Here is an 18010-nt window from a genome sequence, read left to right as displayed (position 1 = left end):
CTTCTTGAACATCCACCTACCCGAGAGACATCTTAGCAGTAACTGGCATATCATGACAAGCTGCCCATATTCAGAATACCAGAATGACAGGCACTCCAAACATGAAACTATTATTACAAATTACCTTCTGCAGTGCAGTAGATTAGTTCACAGGTATCAGTATATATAGTTAGTCAGGGTGAGAATCTTTCCAATTAAATGCTAGATTAAAGAATCTTCTAGAAGGCATTTTTTCAAGGACAGTCAGCTATAATTTTTCCCAGTTTGTTGGTTTTCTTTTCACTCTGTTGGAGATCTGCTTTGAAGTGCAGAAGCTTTTCAAGAAGGTGAGATCCCAATTGTTGATTCTTTGAAGTATTTCCCTTGTACTTTGGTTTTTGTTCATGAACTCCCTATCTAGCCCTATGTCTTTAAGATTTCTACCTACATGTTTCTCAATAAGATTTAGTGTTTCTGTTTTAATATATAAATCTTTTATCCATTTCGACTGTAGCTTAGTGCCTGTTGATAGGCATGGGTCTAGTTTTAGCATTTAGCATGCAGAAAGCCAGTTCTTCCAACATCATTTATTAAAAGAGGCTAACTTTCTTCCACTGAGCCTGTTTGGCTCCTTTATTAAAGATAAGCTGACTGTGTTTTTAGTTGCTACTGTATCTTCTCTTCTGTACTATTGATCCTCAGGTCTGTCTCTGTGCCAGTGCCATGCTGATTTCATCACAGTAGCTTTATAGTATAATTTCAGGTCAAGTATAATTTCATATCATAATCTCCTGCCTTTCCTTTGTTGCCCATGCTTGCTTTTGATATTCTGGTTCTCTTCTGGTTCCAAATGAATTTGAAGGAAGCTTTATCTAGCTTTGTGAGGTATGCTAATGATATTGTAATTGGAATTGCATTGAATCTGTATAGTAATTTTGGGAGTATGGCCATTTTCACAGTGTTGGTTCCTCCTATCCAGGAGCATGGAATATTTTTTCCATTTTCTTAAATATTCTTCAATCTCTTTCCTCAGAGTACCATAATTTCCACTGTATAAATCTTTTACGTCATTTGTGAGATTGATTCCTAACTATTTCATTTTTTGGATGTTATTGTGAAAGGCGAAGTTTCCCTAATTTTTCTCTCAGTGTGTACAAAAATGCTAGTGATTTTTGGGTGTTGAGTTTGAATCCTGCTATGTTGCTGAATTTGGTGATTAAATCTATAAGACTCTTCGTCAAGCTTTTGGGATCCTCTATGTAGGAGATCATATGCCCTGCAAATAATAATAATTTCACTTCTTCTTTTCTAACCCTTAGTCCTTTAATTTCTCTTGTCTAATTGCTCTGGCTAATGTTTCCACAACTATATTGAATAGGAGTAGAGACAATGGATATACTTGTCTTGTTCCTGATTTTAAAGTGAAGGCCTTCAGTTTTCACCTATTTTAGCATCATAATGTTTTTTATAAGCCTGCATTTCCACTGAATGACACTTGTGAGCAGTGTTCATCATATTTTTTATGATACCTTGTAAAGATACTCATGAGAGAAGAATTCAAGAGATACATCAGAAAGTGATTAAGAATGATGGAATAAGTGTGTTCTAAGGAGGAGGGAATATTTTCAGGGACATTAATGGCAGTGTTATTCTTTGTAATAAATTTATATGACTTAAACGTTCACTATATATTTTGAACGTCCTTGGTATAAACTGGGCTTCCAGTATTCCAAATCCAGTGAACAGTCCCCTAGGAACCCTTTGATAGTTATGTTGAAAGGTAGAAAACTTAAGAGGAATAGGCTTATTTATGCAAAGACAAGGTTATATTAATGACTAAATAGTATTTTGATTCCCCTCTTTGGTCTCATTTGTTAACTTAGTGGTAGGGACTGTGTTACACTGTGGCAAAAAATGGACCAAAGCCAACAGTGTTCCTGTTTTCCTAGAACTTAGAGTCAAGTATAGAGAACATTAAATTTTCTTTCATAAAATTTCCATTGGGGTAAATGCTACCAGACCAAATGAAGGCTTCAGGAGTATATATATATAACTAGGGAGCATGACCTTGTCCAGGAAAAGCCATTCATAAGCAAGGCTGATGTACATAGAGACTGAAGACAGGTTAAAAAGTACTCTTTGAGCCAAAGGCATGGCAGTGGCAATGACACAGTGGCAGTGATGCAGGAAGAGGCCAGTGTGGCCAGAACGACAAAGTTGAAAGAGAATGGGGTATAAATGGATATAGAATTCATTATCCAAAATAAATAGTTTCATTCTACCTACATGTGATCAGGAGAAAATGAAAACTAAGGGACTATTTTAACCACCTCAGTTTGTTTATTTATTTATTTATGCAGTACTGGGGATTGAACTTAGGACCTTGGACTTGCCAAGCAGGTGCTTATGCTGTCCCAGTCAATTTTATGTAGTCACGTGCAGCTAGACATCCCTATCTTAAAAAGTCAGTGTTACATGTCACCGTGGAGCCTGTGAGAGTAAAGCTGAATTGCTCCTCAGAAGTAGGAAATGGCCATACATTATTAGTTGTCGTGCATTATTCTAGTTTCCAAAGTTGCTAAAAACTTCTAGCATTTTTCCTTCATGATATAAAGATCTTGGTTTGATTATTAAGCATAGTATTATGAAAGAACATGTTGTTTGGAATTACCCAAGTTCACTATGCATTATACTCCTGTACCCTCAGGGGTTGCCTGCTCTTGAAATTCTTTCTTCACTGATGGAATGGATTGTGGTGTTGGTTGCTAGTATACTGCCAAGCTCCAGTAGTATCTGCTGTTTGCTATCCCTCTACCAGGTTTTGTTTTCCCAACTTAGCTGTCAGCTCTTTAAGACTCTTTGATCCTCTGTTGGTATCACTGTGAAATCAGTGTTTGATGGTTCATCCTTACAGTGTGATCACCTGCCATACTATTTCTTTGGTTTACTTCATCTTGATAATAGGTGCCTCAGTTCTAGCTCTTGGTCAGGATCTAACGAGACATCACTCTTGGTACTTCTCTCTCTCTCCAACTTACAATTGGTCCATTAACTGATCCTTTCTACTTTGCTCCAGAATGGACCCTGAGGTAGGCATTCCTGTGCTGTTCTTCATTGTTACTGACTTAATTCAAAGTACATTTATCTCTTCTGGCTTAGTAGGCCAGCTTCAGTAGTCTCTTTGTTATGTTTTTCTCTCTTGATAATCCATTGTCCAGACAACAGCCAGACTGATAACTTAAAATGTTAATCAGATCAGGTTACTCTCCTGCTTAAATTCCTCCTGTACTTTCCTGTTGCAAATTGGTGGTGGTGATCTGAACCTCTTCTCAGGTTCATGAAAGCCCTCTATACTTTGGCTTGCACTTCATTCTGTCATGCTGCTGCTGCTCTCTAGTATGTATAGCCTTTGCATCAACACTGTCCTCTGTCTGGCATGGCCTTACTTCACACACTGCCATTCTGTTCTTTCTGTCCCCACCCTACCACCATCCCATGTCTGTCCCCTCCCCTGCCCCTCCTTTTATTAAGATCTTAGCTCAGATAGCAATAGAGATGATCCTTCTTAACCACTGAACTAAGACTTCTCTCTATGCCAGTATAATTTTCTCATTTTATTATCTTCCTAGCACTTGGTGCTATCAAAAAAATGCCTTATTCTGTATTCATTTAGTATATAGTTAATTAAAATCTCCAGAGTAGCATAGAAAATGGCACAGAAATATACCATGAGGAGAGGTGAGGAGAGGGAAAGGGAGAAGGGAGGGGAGGGAAAGAAAGGCAGGTAGAGACAGAGAAAGAAGAAGGAGAAGGAGGAGTGGGAAGAGAAGAGAAAAGGAAAGGAAAGGAAAGGAAAGGAAAGGAAAGGAAAGGAAAGGAAAGGACAGGAACCTTAAAAAGTACTGGTTGGAGTTTATCTGTTACATTCTGGGCATACATTTATGAAGTCCACTGATAAAAAGTGGTGTACCTCTAGAGAATGGCCTGAATAAAACAGATAATTTAGTTGTTTAAATGTAAGTGATGGTTGTACTATCTGATCTCATGAAATTACCTGCCCAAAGCCAAAATATTAATGAACCATGAAGCTAGGTTCTAGTGCACATCTCTGTGACACCATAGCTCCTCAGACTGAACGAAGCTACTGCCTCACAAGACATCAGTGCCCTTCCAAGTTCTGGGAGGACACAGTCTGAAGACATGGCTGTCCTGTAGAATTTCAAAGAAGAATAAACAGAAGGACACCTGGCAAAGCTGCATGTGTTTCACATTAAAATGCACAATTTGGTTTGGATTTCTTTTCCTTTCTCTGAAAACTAGTACCTGGGGACTTGCTTCTAAATCTTTAGTTGGGCATATGACCTTGATTTCTATCCTTGTAGAGGTCAGTGAATTCAGTGTTGTTGAAGGGCAGCCATTGCCCATATAGTCACATGCAGCTAGACATGTGGCCTCCCACATTGCTTGTGAGACCCTCCCAGCCTCTGCTGGTCACATAGCTGGTAGATGTGACCTTGGTGTCTACAAGGACCTTTTCTCTGACTCCCTGGATCCTGTGTAGTCTTTTTTACCTCAGTTCTGTGGGTTTTGTCTTCACGATAACCTATGACTTTTTAGTTTCCCAGCATGGGCTAACCTTTCTGAGAATCCATCATTGTGCTAGTGTGGTCAGTTGACAAGTCACCAGTTGACTAATGTCTTTCTGCTTAATTTGCTGGCAGATGGTACATTTCTGTGAACCCTATTGATCACAGAAGTTTGCTGCTCAGTTAGCCTCTGTGGGTGTGAGGAGATGGTGAGTCATGGACCCACCTCTCCTGTACCCAGCTGTTCTTGCTGCATGAAGAATAAAGATGATCTCTTTGTGGTATCTTAAAACCTAGAAAGACATTAGAAATTCAGTGAAATGCTCATACCCTTTTAGTTATTGAAGTTACAATGTATTAGTAGGGTGAAAGCCGCCTGCAATGTTTTCCTTGTTGCTCTGGCTTCAGAGGACTGGGTAATGTTTTTACAGTGTTTATTAATCCTTCATGCTCTGCTCTCCTCCCCCACTCTTTTCCATGAAGTACTGCATTTGCCTTTAGACTGAAAGCACAGAAACTGTCAGGAATTATTGAGAGAGAAAACATTGGTGTCCCTGTCTGCGAAGGTCACTGCATGGAGCTGTTGATTCAGACCTGCTGGGCCTAGGTGCACTGCTGGATGATGGAGACCACAGGCAATCTGGAGTGAGACCAAGATGCATTTGAAACCTGGTCTTGCCATGCTCTGGTTGGACTAGAATCACACAAGTTACTTAACTTCTGGGGCCAGGGAGATATCTTAGCAGCATAAACCCCTGCCTGGCAAGTTAAAGGTCCTGAATTTGATCCCTAGTACTGGAAAAATAATTAAAAAGAGAGAGTTAACTTCTTAAGGCTTCTGTTCTGGGGGGAGGGGGAGGGGAGAGGAGAGGAGAGGAATTCTGAGGGAGGGAGAAAAGAAAAAAAAGAGGGAGAGGGAGAGGGAGAGGGAGAGGGAGAGAGAGAGAGAGAGAGAGAGAACGAACAAGCGAGCAAGCAGGAGGGAAGACAGACAATTAAAAATACTAAAATTTTCCTCTTCTCCAGTGCACATTCAGCTGAAGTATGAAGATCTTCCCATTTAGAGATATTTCACATACAGGACATTCAGCTCTTCAGCTAACACAAAAGGAATTGCAGTGCAGGGCACTGTCCTCTTCTCTAGCTCTACCTCTCACTTTATCCTGCCTCAGATTCAGCCGCCAGCAAGTCACCATCACACTCAGCTCTGAACCTGTACTTCTGCTCTTCAGTCAGTCAGTGTCCCTTTTACCCAACTCTTCACCTAGAAGGACACAGCCTGGTACACACCTAGTCCCCACTGCCCTATTCTTTCTGTTAACACTCATTTCACTGGCAGCTTGTGAAACAACCTATAAAAAGCTTTTTTTTTTTTTTAGTTTCTCATATGAACAGTGGTATTCAGATAATGCACTTCTGGTCAATGAGGTGGAAAATGATGGGACATGATAAAAATTCAGAAATAACATCCCCAAATGAAAGCTGAGTTAGTTAGCATACTTTTGTCCTTTGTCCTTGTCCTTCTGTTAAGACATGGGTTTGATGTTGAGGGCAAAACCACAGGCCATAATGGGAGGTCCTGTGGTAAAGACAGGTGTGCACACTGCTGAAAGAAGGGAAGGGAGCTGAAGGACAGAGATCGAAGAAGACAACAGCGCCTAAAGGGATGGCCAAAGTGGAGCTCCCTTCAATCTTCTGAGCATGGGACTTTAGAGTATTATGCTGGGAAATCAAAAGATTAGACTGTCATTATTAAAGTTCACACTGACTGCTGTGTACAGGTTGGCCGTGGACAGCAAGTTTCTGATTCAGTGAGAAGCATTAGAAGCCTGTTGATAGTCAAGGTGAGACCAAGCAGCATTGAAAGGTGCAGAAAATTCATGTGTTACAGTCTAAAATCCACAGCATTTGGGAAGTGATTAGATGTGAGGGATAAAGCAGAGGGTAGTATCAAGTGCTTACAGAGAAGGCCAGGAGATGCTACTATGTATTAAGATTAACAAAACAAAAGACAATCTTTTCCTTTGTTCTTGTGACCACAATGCTGAACTCTGCTGGGAAAAAAAAGTACTGTAGAGTTTCATAATAAATTCATGACCCCCCTCCACAGGGCTTTCAATGCCAACTGATAATCTGTTTCCTCTAATCTTGTTCCCTCATTCTTTAATCTTCCATGGTAAATCTTTTCTACTTCTCTCAAACTCCTACCTGCTTCTTTCAAATAATCATCTCACCTCTCACAACCCAGAGCAAACAGAAGAAAGGAGCCTCATGCACTTCCCCCTTGAGTGTAGACATCCTGCAGATCTATACCCATTTCTGCCTTGTTCCTGTCTGTTAGAATGGGGTGGCTTTGTTGGAGGCTTCACTTCTCCAGGCACTTCTAGATCTGACTCTGTCCCTTCTCTTTGGTAATCTTCAACCCAGCACTTGCTGCTGAGGCATTCCTCTCTTTGATTTTCTATCCGCCAGACAACAAAAGACTCCATCTACTTTTAGTTGCCATCCTCCTCCTCCTCTGGCCACGACCTTATTTCTCCTCCTTTCCTTCCCAACCAAATTCCCTAAGAGGTATCTATAAAGTTTTTGGCTCCTTATCTACAGCTTCAAATGCCATTTATACAACAACTTCTGACATCTGACTGTCTTGGCCTGAATCTGGACTGAATCAATAGGAAACTGTGTAACCTTGAGGGGGCTAACTTTTTTATATCTCCTTTTTCATCAGCTCGCTGTAACATAATAGATACTAAGCACTTGGCACAGCATTTAGCAAATGTCAGCTGTCGCAGTGGTAGTAACCACTATTCACTCCTCAATTCTTATTTTCCTCTCCAGTGTTACAATAATGTAGCTTTCACTAAGCTCCCTTGCAGTGGTCTCAAGGTATTCCCCCAAATTCCTATGTTAGGAGCGTCACCTCCAGTGCAGCAGAGCAGGAGGGCTCCCCACCTTCATAAATGGTCTGTCTTCTGGCTGTTCCTTCTACCATGTGAGGATACCAGAGGCCTGCCTCACCTTGATCTTGGGCTTTGTAGCCTCCAGGAATGTGAGACATGAGTTTCTGTTCTTTACAGATTGCTTCATCTGAGGCACACTGTTACAAGACAACTATTATGTCACCATGGCTGTCCCCAAGCCCTCAGGTCTGATGGCTGGTTTTGAGTCTTCATCTTACATCTGCTCCACATCCCTGGAGACCACACCCTGCAATGCTAAATCTCTAGCTCTTGTTCTCTTCACGCCCTCTTTGGCCTCCTTTGCAGGCACAGTCTCCCTTGTCTAACCTTTACTGTAGTAGAATTCCTTAAAGCTTTCTCCCTGGTTTGCTTTTTCTTTCACTCCATAGCCTCTCACACATCTTTAGCTTCAGATGTCATTTAACCTGGCAACTCCAAACCTCTATTTTTAGCCTCACCCACCTTCTCAGCACAGACCTAACTGCCTGCTCCACATCTTTATTTGGTATAAGGTCACTGTCTTCCCCAAAACTAAATGTTTTAGCTGTCCTCTGAAGCATTTGTCTGTACTCATACTTGTTTTATATTTATATATATTCTCTAACAGTTATTCTTCCTTTATCAAGTATCCACTAAGTATCTATGTTATAGATGGTTTTCCATATGTTATTTTATCTTAGAACAATATTTGATGCAGCTTATAACTAGCAGGCAAAGATAAAGTAAGAGATATTAATGATAAATAAAACCAAATAGATAATAAAACCAAAGATGGGTACAAAGTGAATTGAAATGAATTTGCAATAATGGCTCAGAAGCCTATTCCATTTGAATCCTCAAGGATATCTTTCCCATATCAGGAATCAAACTCAGGACCTTGGGGTTGGCAGGCAGGTACTGTGCCATTGAGCCCTCTCCCTGGCCCCACTTTCATTTCATTCTTTATAGCTTCTATTTTTACTTACATTTAGATGTATAGATAATATAGGCATTATAAGTTGAGTTGTACATTAATTTATAAGTAATTCATAGACATATATTGTGAATATGCTAAATAATTATTAGTGGCATGTATCATCAAACTGTGTAGAAACCTTTAGATTAGGCATCAATGAACTGTTAAAAGCTTTTAAACAAGAAAAATGATAAAAGCTTATAGAGTTCTTTGAATTTTAGTAACTTTTAGAATGTATCTACTTGGAAGCTGTTTGCTCAGCCTTATGAGTTGCGTAACTGAGGCCCCGGAAGGCTACGTAATTACAGTTGGTTCTCTCATTGGCTTGGTAGGACGGGGACCATGCAGAGGCTCATCTGTCTCTTGATCAGCATTTGTGTTCTCCACGTGGTGCTTCCTCTTTTCCTGAGTGTTCATCCTTCGTCTTCAGCACTCTCTTTATGTGAGCCCTGGACATGTGGGAGCCAAGAGAGGGGTAAAGTAGGAATGTTTAATAAAATGAAAACCAAGAAACAGCTTTGTGAGTCACCAGTTTAGCCTCAGGATACTATTGTCTGCTTAGCTATTAACCTGAAGTCTCCAGGCATAGATTCCCATGGGCTCTATTTTCTTGATGGTAAAACCATCAAGCAGTGCAGCTCAGACACTCCATCAGACGAGGTCAGTGCTTTGACTTCATACTGATAAAGTTGACAAGCTAAGTAAGAGATTGAATTGAACAGATTCCTGACCTGGTAAGGAAACATCTTTCCAAGGGGGGGTAATACCCCACTATGAGTGAGCTATGCATATGTGTGGGGGATATGTATGTATGTATTTCAATCTAATTTATAGAGAACATCTTGTAAACATTGACAGGAAAAGAATCTGCTTTATGGAATCCTATTTCCTGATGTTTGAATTCTAGAACAGGTCTTTGCTAACTACTTCTTGGCCAGTATAATTGGTTTCTTTCTCCATGCCATCATCAGCCCACCTACACAAGCACAGGAAGAGCACTGACTCCCAACCAGATGGTGAACAAGAGCTGCCCTCTCATGGGTACACTAAACTACTGAGAAAATTCAGTTTATAGGCATGCAAACCAAGGGTTACACATCTCCAAACAAATGTGTTTGTCAAGTTGATGATTATGTTTACCAAGATCTTTTTATCACCAGCTGAGTCCCCTTTTAGTGGTCCAGGTCACCCTGGAGTCATTTCAGAAAGTAGCTTGATTTGAGCCTCCAGTGGTCTGACCAGGCACAAATCTAAAGTGAAGCCTGCAGCCTTCATGGTAATGAACTATAACCTCATGCACATTAACATGAATCATGGCCAGATGTTTTCACATTGGAGCAAGCTTTGCCTGGAATAAATGGCCAGTTGTTTAAAAAGAGATTTGAAGGCATGTAAAAATCCTGATTATATTTTCCAAAGAAATATAGACTTTCATATGCATGTCTTCTGTCTCAATGTGTATGTTATTTGTTATAGTCTATATTCTTTAAGTATAGCATTGTAATTTTGACTGCCAAGAAATGGTCATATTATTCTCTTTCTTACAGATAAGGAAACTGAAGCTCAGAAAGGTGAGATAGTGTCATAATTCTAAAATGTAATGATTTGACACTGTTAATTATCTAATAATTATAAGAAGTGATTCTGGAAAAAACTGCCATTCACTTTCCAAACCTCCGTTTCATCCTCTGTACACCAGGGGAATGAATTAATTGTATAAGCAAATCTCAAACTAAAGCATGTTACAGAACTACCTGGAAGCTTCTCAGAACTCCTGCCTGGGTACCAGTTAGAGCTTCCAAATAGAAGTTTCCTGAGAACTGTCATTTCCAACAAGTTTCTGGGTAGTACTGCAACGATGCATTGAGACCCACTGGAGTAGGTGATCTCTCAGCTTTCTTCCAGGTGTTACATCCTGGATGGGCAGCAATTAATGGCTCACTTCATTAGTCTCTTGCATTGGTGTGTAGTCAGAATACTACTCATGGAGCGACTTTCCCACTGATTTGGCCACTGTTAATCGTTATACAGTTAAATTCTCAACTTGAATGGAACAAATTGCTGATGAAAATCACTCCTTTGTGTATTTCTTCTCTCACTTGTTTCACAAATGTCTATTGAGCTCCCCACATGGCAGGCATTGTGTTCAACACTGAAGACACAGTCAGCCCTTTGTGGGATGTATCTGTAGACTGTGAAGAAAAAGGATCATTAATTTATCATTACTTCTTTTTTATTTTGGGGGGAAGGATCTACAGGGTGCTCAGGGTCTCACTACTAAATCAGACTCTTAGTGATCCGCCTGTTTACAGCCTCCCAAGAGCTGGGATTACAGGTGTGCGCCACCACGCCCAGTCTCAGTTACCTTCTCAGCACACCCCAGGGGGTGGGGCCCACACATTTATCATTACTTCTAAAAGGGGCTTAAGAGAATAAAATTGTTTGCTCTGGGATTTGTAATGATAACTTCAAACTTGTACCATGAGTTTTATTTTCTAATATCATTTGTCATGAATTATTCTCTTTATCTTGTTTGATATTTGCTTTGTTTTTTAATTTCTATCTGTCTGTCTGTATTTATGTGGTATGGGGTCTTGCTACACAGCTCATACTCATAGTGATCTTCCTGTCTCAACCTCCCCAGTGCTGGGATTACAGGCATGTGTCACCATGCCCTGTTTCTATGGCTGGCACGGCATGCGATAATAGTGATCAAACCTGGGTCCTTGTGCTTGCCAGGCAGGCACTTAGACTGCTGAGCTATCTCCCCAGCCCCTTGCTGTTTTTTTGAGATATTTCTTTATTATGTCAGCTCAGTAAGCAACGTTTCTGTTTTACCAACCTAAACATTGCCTTTCTGTTTTACATGAAATTGACTTGTTCCAAAATTTTTCAAGTTCATTTTTAGCATATAGTGACAGTTTAAATTTATAACAAGAGCAGAAATTACTTGTCTAAAACAGTTTCCTCACTATTATTCCAGTTACAGTGAAATTACAAGTCCTAGGGAGATTAATTCAAATATTCACTCTCACCTTTACCTTCACCCTCAACAATTTGGCTTCTTTAAAGAATAAAAGATGACCAGTGGCACAGTTCTTGAAGGGAGAATCTCTACTGTAAAACATAAAGGGAAAGAAAATGATACTGAAAATAGTTGCAATTTGGTGAGTGTGTATCATGTGCCAGGAACTATTGCCAAGCATTTTTCAGGTGATCTTCAAACAAGTAATGAAATACAAGTACTATTACTGTCTTCCTTTTAGAACTATGGAAATTGAGGCTCACATAGGGAAGATAACTGTTCCAAAGTCTCACAGTTATTTGATGAAGGAAGGGTATTCCAAACCAGATCTATTGGACTCTAAAAGCTCTTGCTTTTATCAGTAAATTATATCTCCACTTATTGTAATCCATGCATTTTTCATAGGACGATGCTGACTCATGGGATTACTGGATTTGTGACTCATCAAATTAAACATGGCCAGATCTAATGTGTGTTTGGCACTCTCCCTTGTATCTTCTTTGTGTTCCTTTTGCTAGTGGGACCCGCTACTCCATCATCTTTGTTTCCTCAAGTCTTTAAGCCTTCTTATGAACACTCTCTGTCTCTGTGATCAGGTAGAAATCTGATAAGCTTCCAGAAAGTAGAAGTGCATTTGTTCAGGACTGTAATGTTTATTTGAAAGTGACTTTCAATCACAGATCTGACTTTTTTATGAGCCTCATTAGATACTCTTCTGATGGGAAAAGCACATCAGTAAGTAATGCCTCCATGAAGAGTCACTATCACCTGCATTATTTTAAGAGATTTGGTAATAAGATGCACTCAAGTTATCGATCGCTCATAATTAATATGAAAAAATAACATTTTAAATAAAATTCATCATAATAGTGCTAAAATGTGAACATTTATTTTTTAAGTCAAAGGCTGATAAAAGGTAGGTTGTTCATTTACAGATTCAAGGAATATATGAACAGATTAATCTGAGATTCTGTTTTGTTTTTTTTTTAGAGACAAAAACATAATTCTGCTCTTAAAGAAAAGAGTGTTCCCCCTCCCCAGCTCATTAAAATGATTCAAAGGTCTTGGCTAGCAAACATCTTTCTAAAAAATCAATTTTTCAATAATTTAGAGTGAATCAGACATAAATAGTCAGATTTTCCTTATGGGGGCACATGCTTTCAAAATAATTAAAATAGGAGCAGCATTATAGATCTTGAGGAAATGTGCTTGGAAATGTGCTGTGATGTTACAAATCCCTAGCTTTGATACGGTGGCCTAGCATTGGAGCCACCCTCCTGGATTACCACTGGTTTATGGTCCATGACCAGTGCAGAAAGAAGCTGCACACCTGTCTAAGGCACACTGTCTTTTCTTTTATTAGCAGAACTCAAAGACTTTTAGCTTTTTATAGGTCTGTAAATTTTGCCTTCAGCGTCTTCCTCTGCAGCTATGTATATACCCTGAGTTTTGGCCAATGAGATACAAGCAAACACATCCTGTGAGTATAGAAGGGAGTCCATACTCTCGTTTTTCCCTACTGTGTGGGCCTGAGACAGGTAGTTGCAAGTACCATAACAGCTATGTTTTTGATAAAGAAGACAAGGGTCATCCAATAAGCAAGGTAAACCTCTGGACTTCCTTTACAAAATTTTATGTTTGTTACTCATTTCTTTTTTTTTTTAAATCACTATTTTGTTGACTTGTAGTTTTCTTTAATTATAACTAATAAAAATGGTGACTCATCAGGTTTGGTGAGACAAAAAGTAAATTGGCGAAGTAAGTTTAGCAGTTATCACAAAATACCTTCTGTATATCACAAACTGTCCTAAGAGCAGTAGCTCTTAGGACAGATAATTTTTTTAATACATTTAGTACAGGTAATTTTTAAAATGTATTTAGTACAGGATCTACATGGTCTCACTGTGTAGGTTGGACTTGTGGTGATTCTCCTGTTTTCAGCCTCCCAAGCACTGGGATTATAGGTATGTGCCACCATGCCCAGTCTCAATCTCCTTCTCAGCACACCCAAGCAATGGGGTTGTCATGGCATGCTGGGGATCGAACCCAGCTGCTGTGCTCTACCTAAGCAGGCACTTTAGTCTGCTGAGATATTTGGCTGGCCCTTGAGACAATTTTATAAGAAATTGTTGTGCCATTTTACAGATTATGAAGTAGAGGCACAGAGATATTAAATAACTGGCTAATCCCCAGCTTTTAGGGTCACCTAGTACCTACATCCATCACTAATTATTTGTGATCTCGGGCACTTCACCTACCACCTTGGCCTCAGCTTTTTTTGCTAATAAAAGGTGGTGGGGGCACTGCTTTGCCAAAGTGTAATAGCCACTGTGAGGCTAGTGTTTTGCCAGGTACATATGAGCATGTTGCAGTTCCTCCCCGGAAGGAGCCATAGACCCATCAAGAAAGAGGTCCTGAACATTTAGACCAAGCAAAGGCGCCATAAAGGGGTTCAAACAGCAGCACTGCCATATTCCAGAGAATTTTTAGGGCTTGGCAGATGATCAGAAGTCAATGAATTTTTCTGCAACCACAATAGGGTACCATGTGAAAAGGCAGAAATGAGAGCAGGAGGAACTTTTGATATCTAGAATGCATAGAGCTTAGTAGGTCCTTATTTTGTGTTGAATAATTCAATAAATAAAGGAGCCTTACAGATTTGGAAGCTTGTGTAAGTGCTGGGGATTGTCAGGTCACTCGTTTCCTCTTGCTGTTTCACTATTCCTGATTAGTCCCCTTAAACACACTTTCAGCTCCTCCACCTTTATACCTATACACATGATCTTCACTTGCCACTTTCCCTGCTGTTCTTCCTAGCTAAAATCTCTTCTTTCATATGGAAGCTCTCCATGTAGCGTTGTTCTGTCTTATATTTCCTCCTGGCATAGGGGAAGCCCTTCAGAGTAGAAGACTGAGTTCTAAAGGCTAGGCATATGAAGAAAATCCCATCTGCCAGGCTGAGTCTTGGAATTCCCCAGGGAACTAGCTCCACAGTGGAAACTGGTAATCTATCTCCACTGAATGCAGCACAGATAAAAATTCCCATATTTCTTTATTCTTTTGAGCTATCCAGCATATTTTGGAGCATAGGTTGTATCAAAAAGAGATCATATATAGCCAAACAGGTGGTTAGCCCAAAGAAGTGATCCCCTGAAGTGACTTGGTACACCCCGAATTTAGGTAAACCTAAGCTTACCTTTTAGGCTTATATATAGCAAAAAGAGATACTTTCTAGAAAATAGAAATTGAGTCCAATTCAGAGAAGACCAGATGCACATCCCATCCAGGATGGGACTGCCTTGGTGGGCTCAAGTAAATCACTTACATGATTTATATTATTCAGTTTCTTTCTGTAACTCATTATTTGACTCCTAAATCCTGAATATAGTTGAATTGGGTATTGTATCTGTGCATAGAATAAGCATAATTGCTTATTCTCATATTTATCACCTTTGACTACTAATAATTATGAGTGCAATATTCCTGGCAGAACATACATTCTGCTCGAGGAAGGGCTCTACCCAGCTTGTTGCCTTCTGTGACCCAGCATTTGTGACACCTGGCACATTTTTTCTGAGCAGTTACATTCCAGACATTGTTGTGGCTGTCCCTGGCCTTCCTTCAGGGAGGGCCACTCAGCCTCTTCCTCAGCTGCTTAGTGCTAGAATCTGAAGCTGCCCAAGCACTCAGCGAAGCCCAGGCTGGGAATGAAACTTATGTGGGCTGGGTCTCCTCTGAAGATGCTAAAGTCCTGAAACTTATCACTGTCCAGACACTTGTTATTTCATGGGAGAAGGGGCATAGGGAGTTTAGACCACCTTAATTGTCATCTCATTAAAATTGCATCTACCTTTAATTGCTTTTCTCCCTATTCTCACTGTTTCTCTGTCCCCAAGGCCCTGCTCAGCCTGACTTTGCCTGAGGCTCTTTGTGAATGAATTCTACTGAACCATTCTGAACTTAGCCCAGTGTTGATTTGTGGTAACATTTTCTCCCTTTTAATGTTGTTGTTTTTATTGTCAAAGAAGTCTGAAAGTAGTAGCAACTAAAGAAAATCCAAAAGTAAATGAAGGCAGAAAGACATGTCTCACCTCTCTAAAGCTCCAAGATATTCTAGTTGATTCTGACTATTTTCTATGCTGATTTAACCTAATAAAAACCTAACCTAATAAAAACCCTACTTTATATGTTAGGTTTGTAGCTCACATTTTTAAAAAATTTTATTTGTGTGTGTGTGTGTGTGTGGCCAGCTCAGCCCACCAGGGGTCGGGGCTGGCTGGCATGTGGTGCTGGGGGATTGAACCGCAGCCCCTGTGCTTTGCTAAGCTTGTTCTAAGTAGGTGCTTTAGACCACTGAGCCATCTCACCAGCCCCTGTAGCTCGCATTTTGAAAATAATGTTATTAATGTTTCCATTTTCCCATCATGTTCTTTATAAGCTTAGCTTCATTTTTTCCCCTTTTTTATACTAGTATATATTTTCAGGAAATAATGATTGTCTTCCTCCTGGGGAGCTGGTACTTACATGTAACACATCTTTATTCTGGTTTATCCCTTTGTGCTCTGCTGTCTCCTACCTCACTCCACCTCTTGGTCCCCCTCCCTTTTACAAAAGTTCTGTATCCTTATTTCTTATTATTTATCTTCTGTTTTGCTCTTTATTTATAATTTGAATTTCTCATATAAGAGAGACCATGTAAGATTTAAACTTGTTTCGCTGGTTTATTCACTGAACATTATGATTTAAAAGTGTAAACCTTGTCCTAAAAATGACTTATATGTATCCTTTTTCTATTTTTATTTTTATATTTTTTTCAGGTATTTCTTTTCATGTATCCTTTTTTAATTTAATAAGTTTGCATTTATTTTCAGCTTAAGTCATTAAGCTAATGCAGTTGTAATGCTGTGAATATGAAAAGTGGTGTTTCTGTATTACTATTTTAGCAGAATTTCTCTTAAAAAAAAAAACCCAAAAAGCAACAACTAGAAACTGGCTTGCCAAGAAGCTTTGTTTTGATATATGAAGATTTATTCCATAAAACAATAAAAACCAAAGATTCACAAATAAATCATATCCTGTAATACAGTAAAACATAATCAGATTTAAAAATGTGCTGGATGGAAACTGAGGGCCAGGGAGATAGCTCAGTGGAATAAGTGCTTGCCTGGCAATTACAAGGTCCTGAGTTCAATTGTTGGTACCACCAAAAAAAAAAAAAAAAGTACTCTTCTTTTCTGGTTTATTTTTCTTGAAGTACTTTGGAAATGGAATTCAGCTTGTAGAAAGTCACAAGCTTATTGATTTTATCATGTTAATTTATTAGATTAACTTTACTTAAAAAACAGCTGTTTTTTTCTGAAAATGTTTATTAAAATACATAGGAAAGGTCTTTAGTGTATGTAAAAGTGCCTCAATATAATATGTATCATGCTATAATCTTAATTATTTACACTATTATTTTCAGAAAAAAATGATAATATTTGAATTAAACACAAGAAACACAACATCACATTTTAAACCCTTGATAGTTCTATTGATTATTCACTCTCTGCTATTGAAAGATAGCTCCCCGAGTTTGGTTTTCTTCTATCTGTTCCAGGAGATCTGCTTTGAAATGTTTTTTTTTTTTCCACAATTAAAAACTGTGATTCTCTGTGGGACCTTTTTAGATATGCCTGCCAACTTTGAAACCAAATCTGGATTCTATCTTCCTTTAGGTTTAATTTTTGAGCTAAGTCTTCTTGGATATCAATGCCAGGATATCAGTTTACTCTAAAGACATTTTCCAATACTTCAATCTGGTTTTGAGTAAAGTTGTCTTTGTTCTCTATACCAACTCCTCTCTCTTTTCAAGGACAGTCTCTCTGAGGTTGAGAGGTAATGTTTATGTTTTTAAAACTCTTTCTTCTGTCTCTGTGTGATCCACCGTGCTGGGAAGACTTGGGATGGCTAGGTACTGGTTGCCATCTTCCCCTGAAGTGCTGTGGATATCTGGCCAGGACCTGTACGGTTTCAGTAGTAGCACAGTGTCCTTCTTCTGGTCTAGTCCTAGGATGCTCTCAATTGAAAAGGAGCATGGTGTGGGTTTGCCTTCCCTCAGCTGAGCCCCTTTCTGGACACCAGGATACATCCTTCCTTGGGCTGGCAGGGAGAGCTCTGGTCTTACCACTGCCTCGGTCCCGTGTGTGCTATTATCCTTCTTTATAGCAGAGTAGTACTCCATTCTGTATAAATATTATGTTTTTTTAAAAAATCCAGTCATTTGTTGATAGACACGTTAGCTGTTTGCAAGATTTAGCTATTATTGTGAGTTGTGTTGCTGTAAATATTGATATTTACTTATTACTGTAATATATCTCAGTAGTGTCTTAATTGGTATTTCTGTGTGTGTGTGTGTGTGTGTGTGTGTGTGTGTGTGTGTGTGTACACACAGGGGATTGAACTCAAAACCTTGTGTTTGCCAGGCAGACGCTTATACTGCTGAGCTATCTTGCCGGCTCTAAAT

General features: G+C 39.4%; 1 protein-coding gene and 1 pseudogene across 1 annotated transcript in view; one reads left to right on the top strand and one right to left on the bottom strand.

Moving 5' to 3' along the window:
• LOC101565842 (FGGY carbohydrate kinase domain-containing protein-like) overlaps window positions 1-12097 on the top strand; it is a 218397-nt gene extending 206300 nt beyond the window's left edge. The window contains exons 7-8 of the mRNA XM_004642588.2: window positions 10028-10051; window positions 12024-12097. Coding sequence (XP_004642645.2) covers window positions 10028-10051; window positions 12024-12097 — 98 coding nt within the window. The remainder of the gene's footprint in view (window positions 1-10027; window positions 10052-12023) is intronic.
• A 4959-nt stretch (window positions 12098-17056) lies between these two features.
• On the bottom strand, window positions 17057-17635 carry LOC101565443 (annotated as a pseudogene).
• Window positions 17636-18010: the final 375 nt, after the last annotated feature.

Source organism: Octodon degus, unplaced genomic scaffold, assembly GCF_000260255.1.
Source record: "Octodon degus isolate 3935 unplaced genomic scaffold, OctDeg1.0 scaffold00156, whole genome shotgun sequence".
NCBI classification, from domain to species: Eukaryota; Metazoa; Chordata; class Mammalia; order Rodentia; family Octodontidae; genus Octodon; species Octodon degus.
The sequence above is the reverse complement of the archived record's forward strand: the minus strand, read 5'-3'. Positions and strand labels throughout refer to the sequence as shown.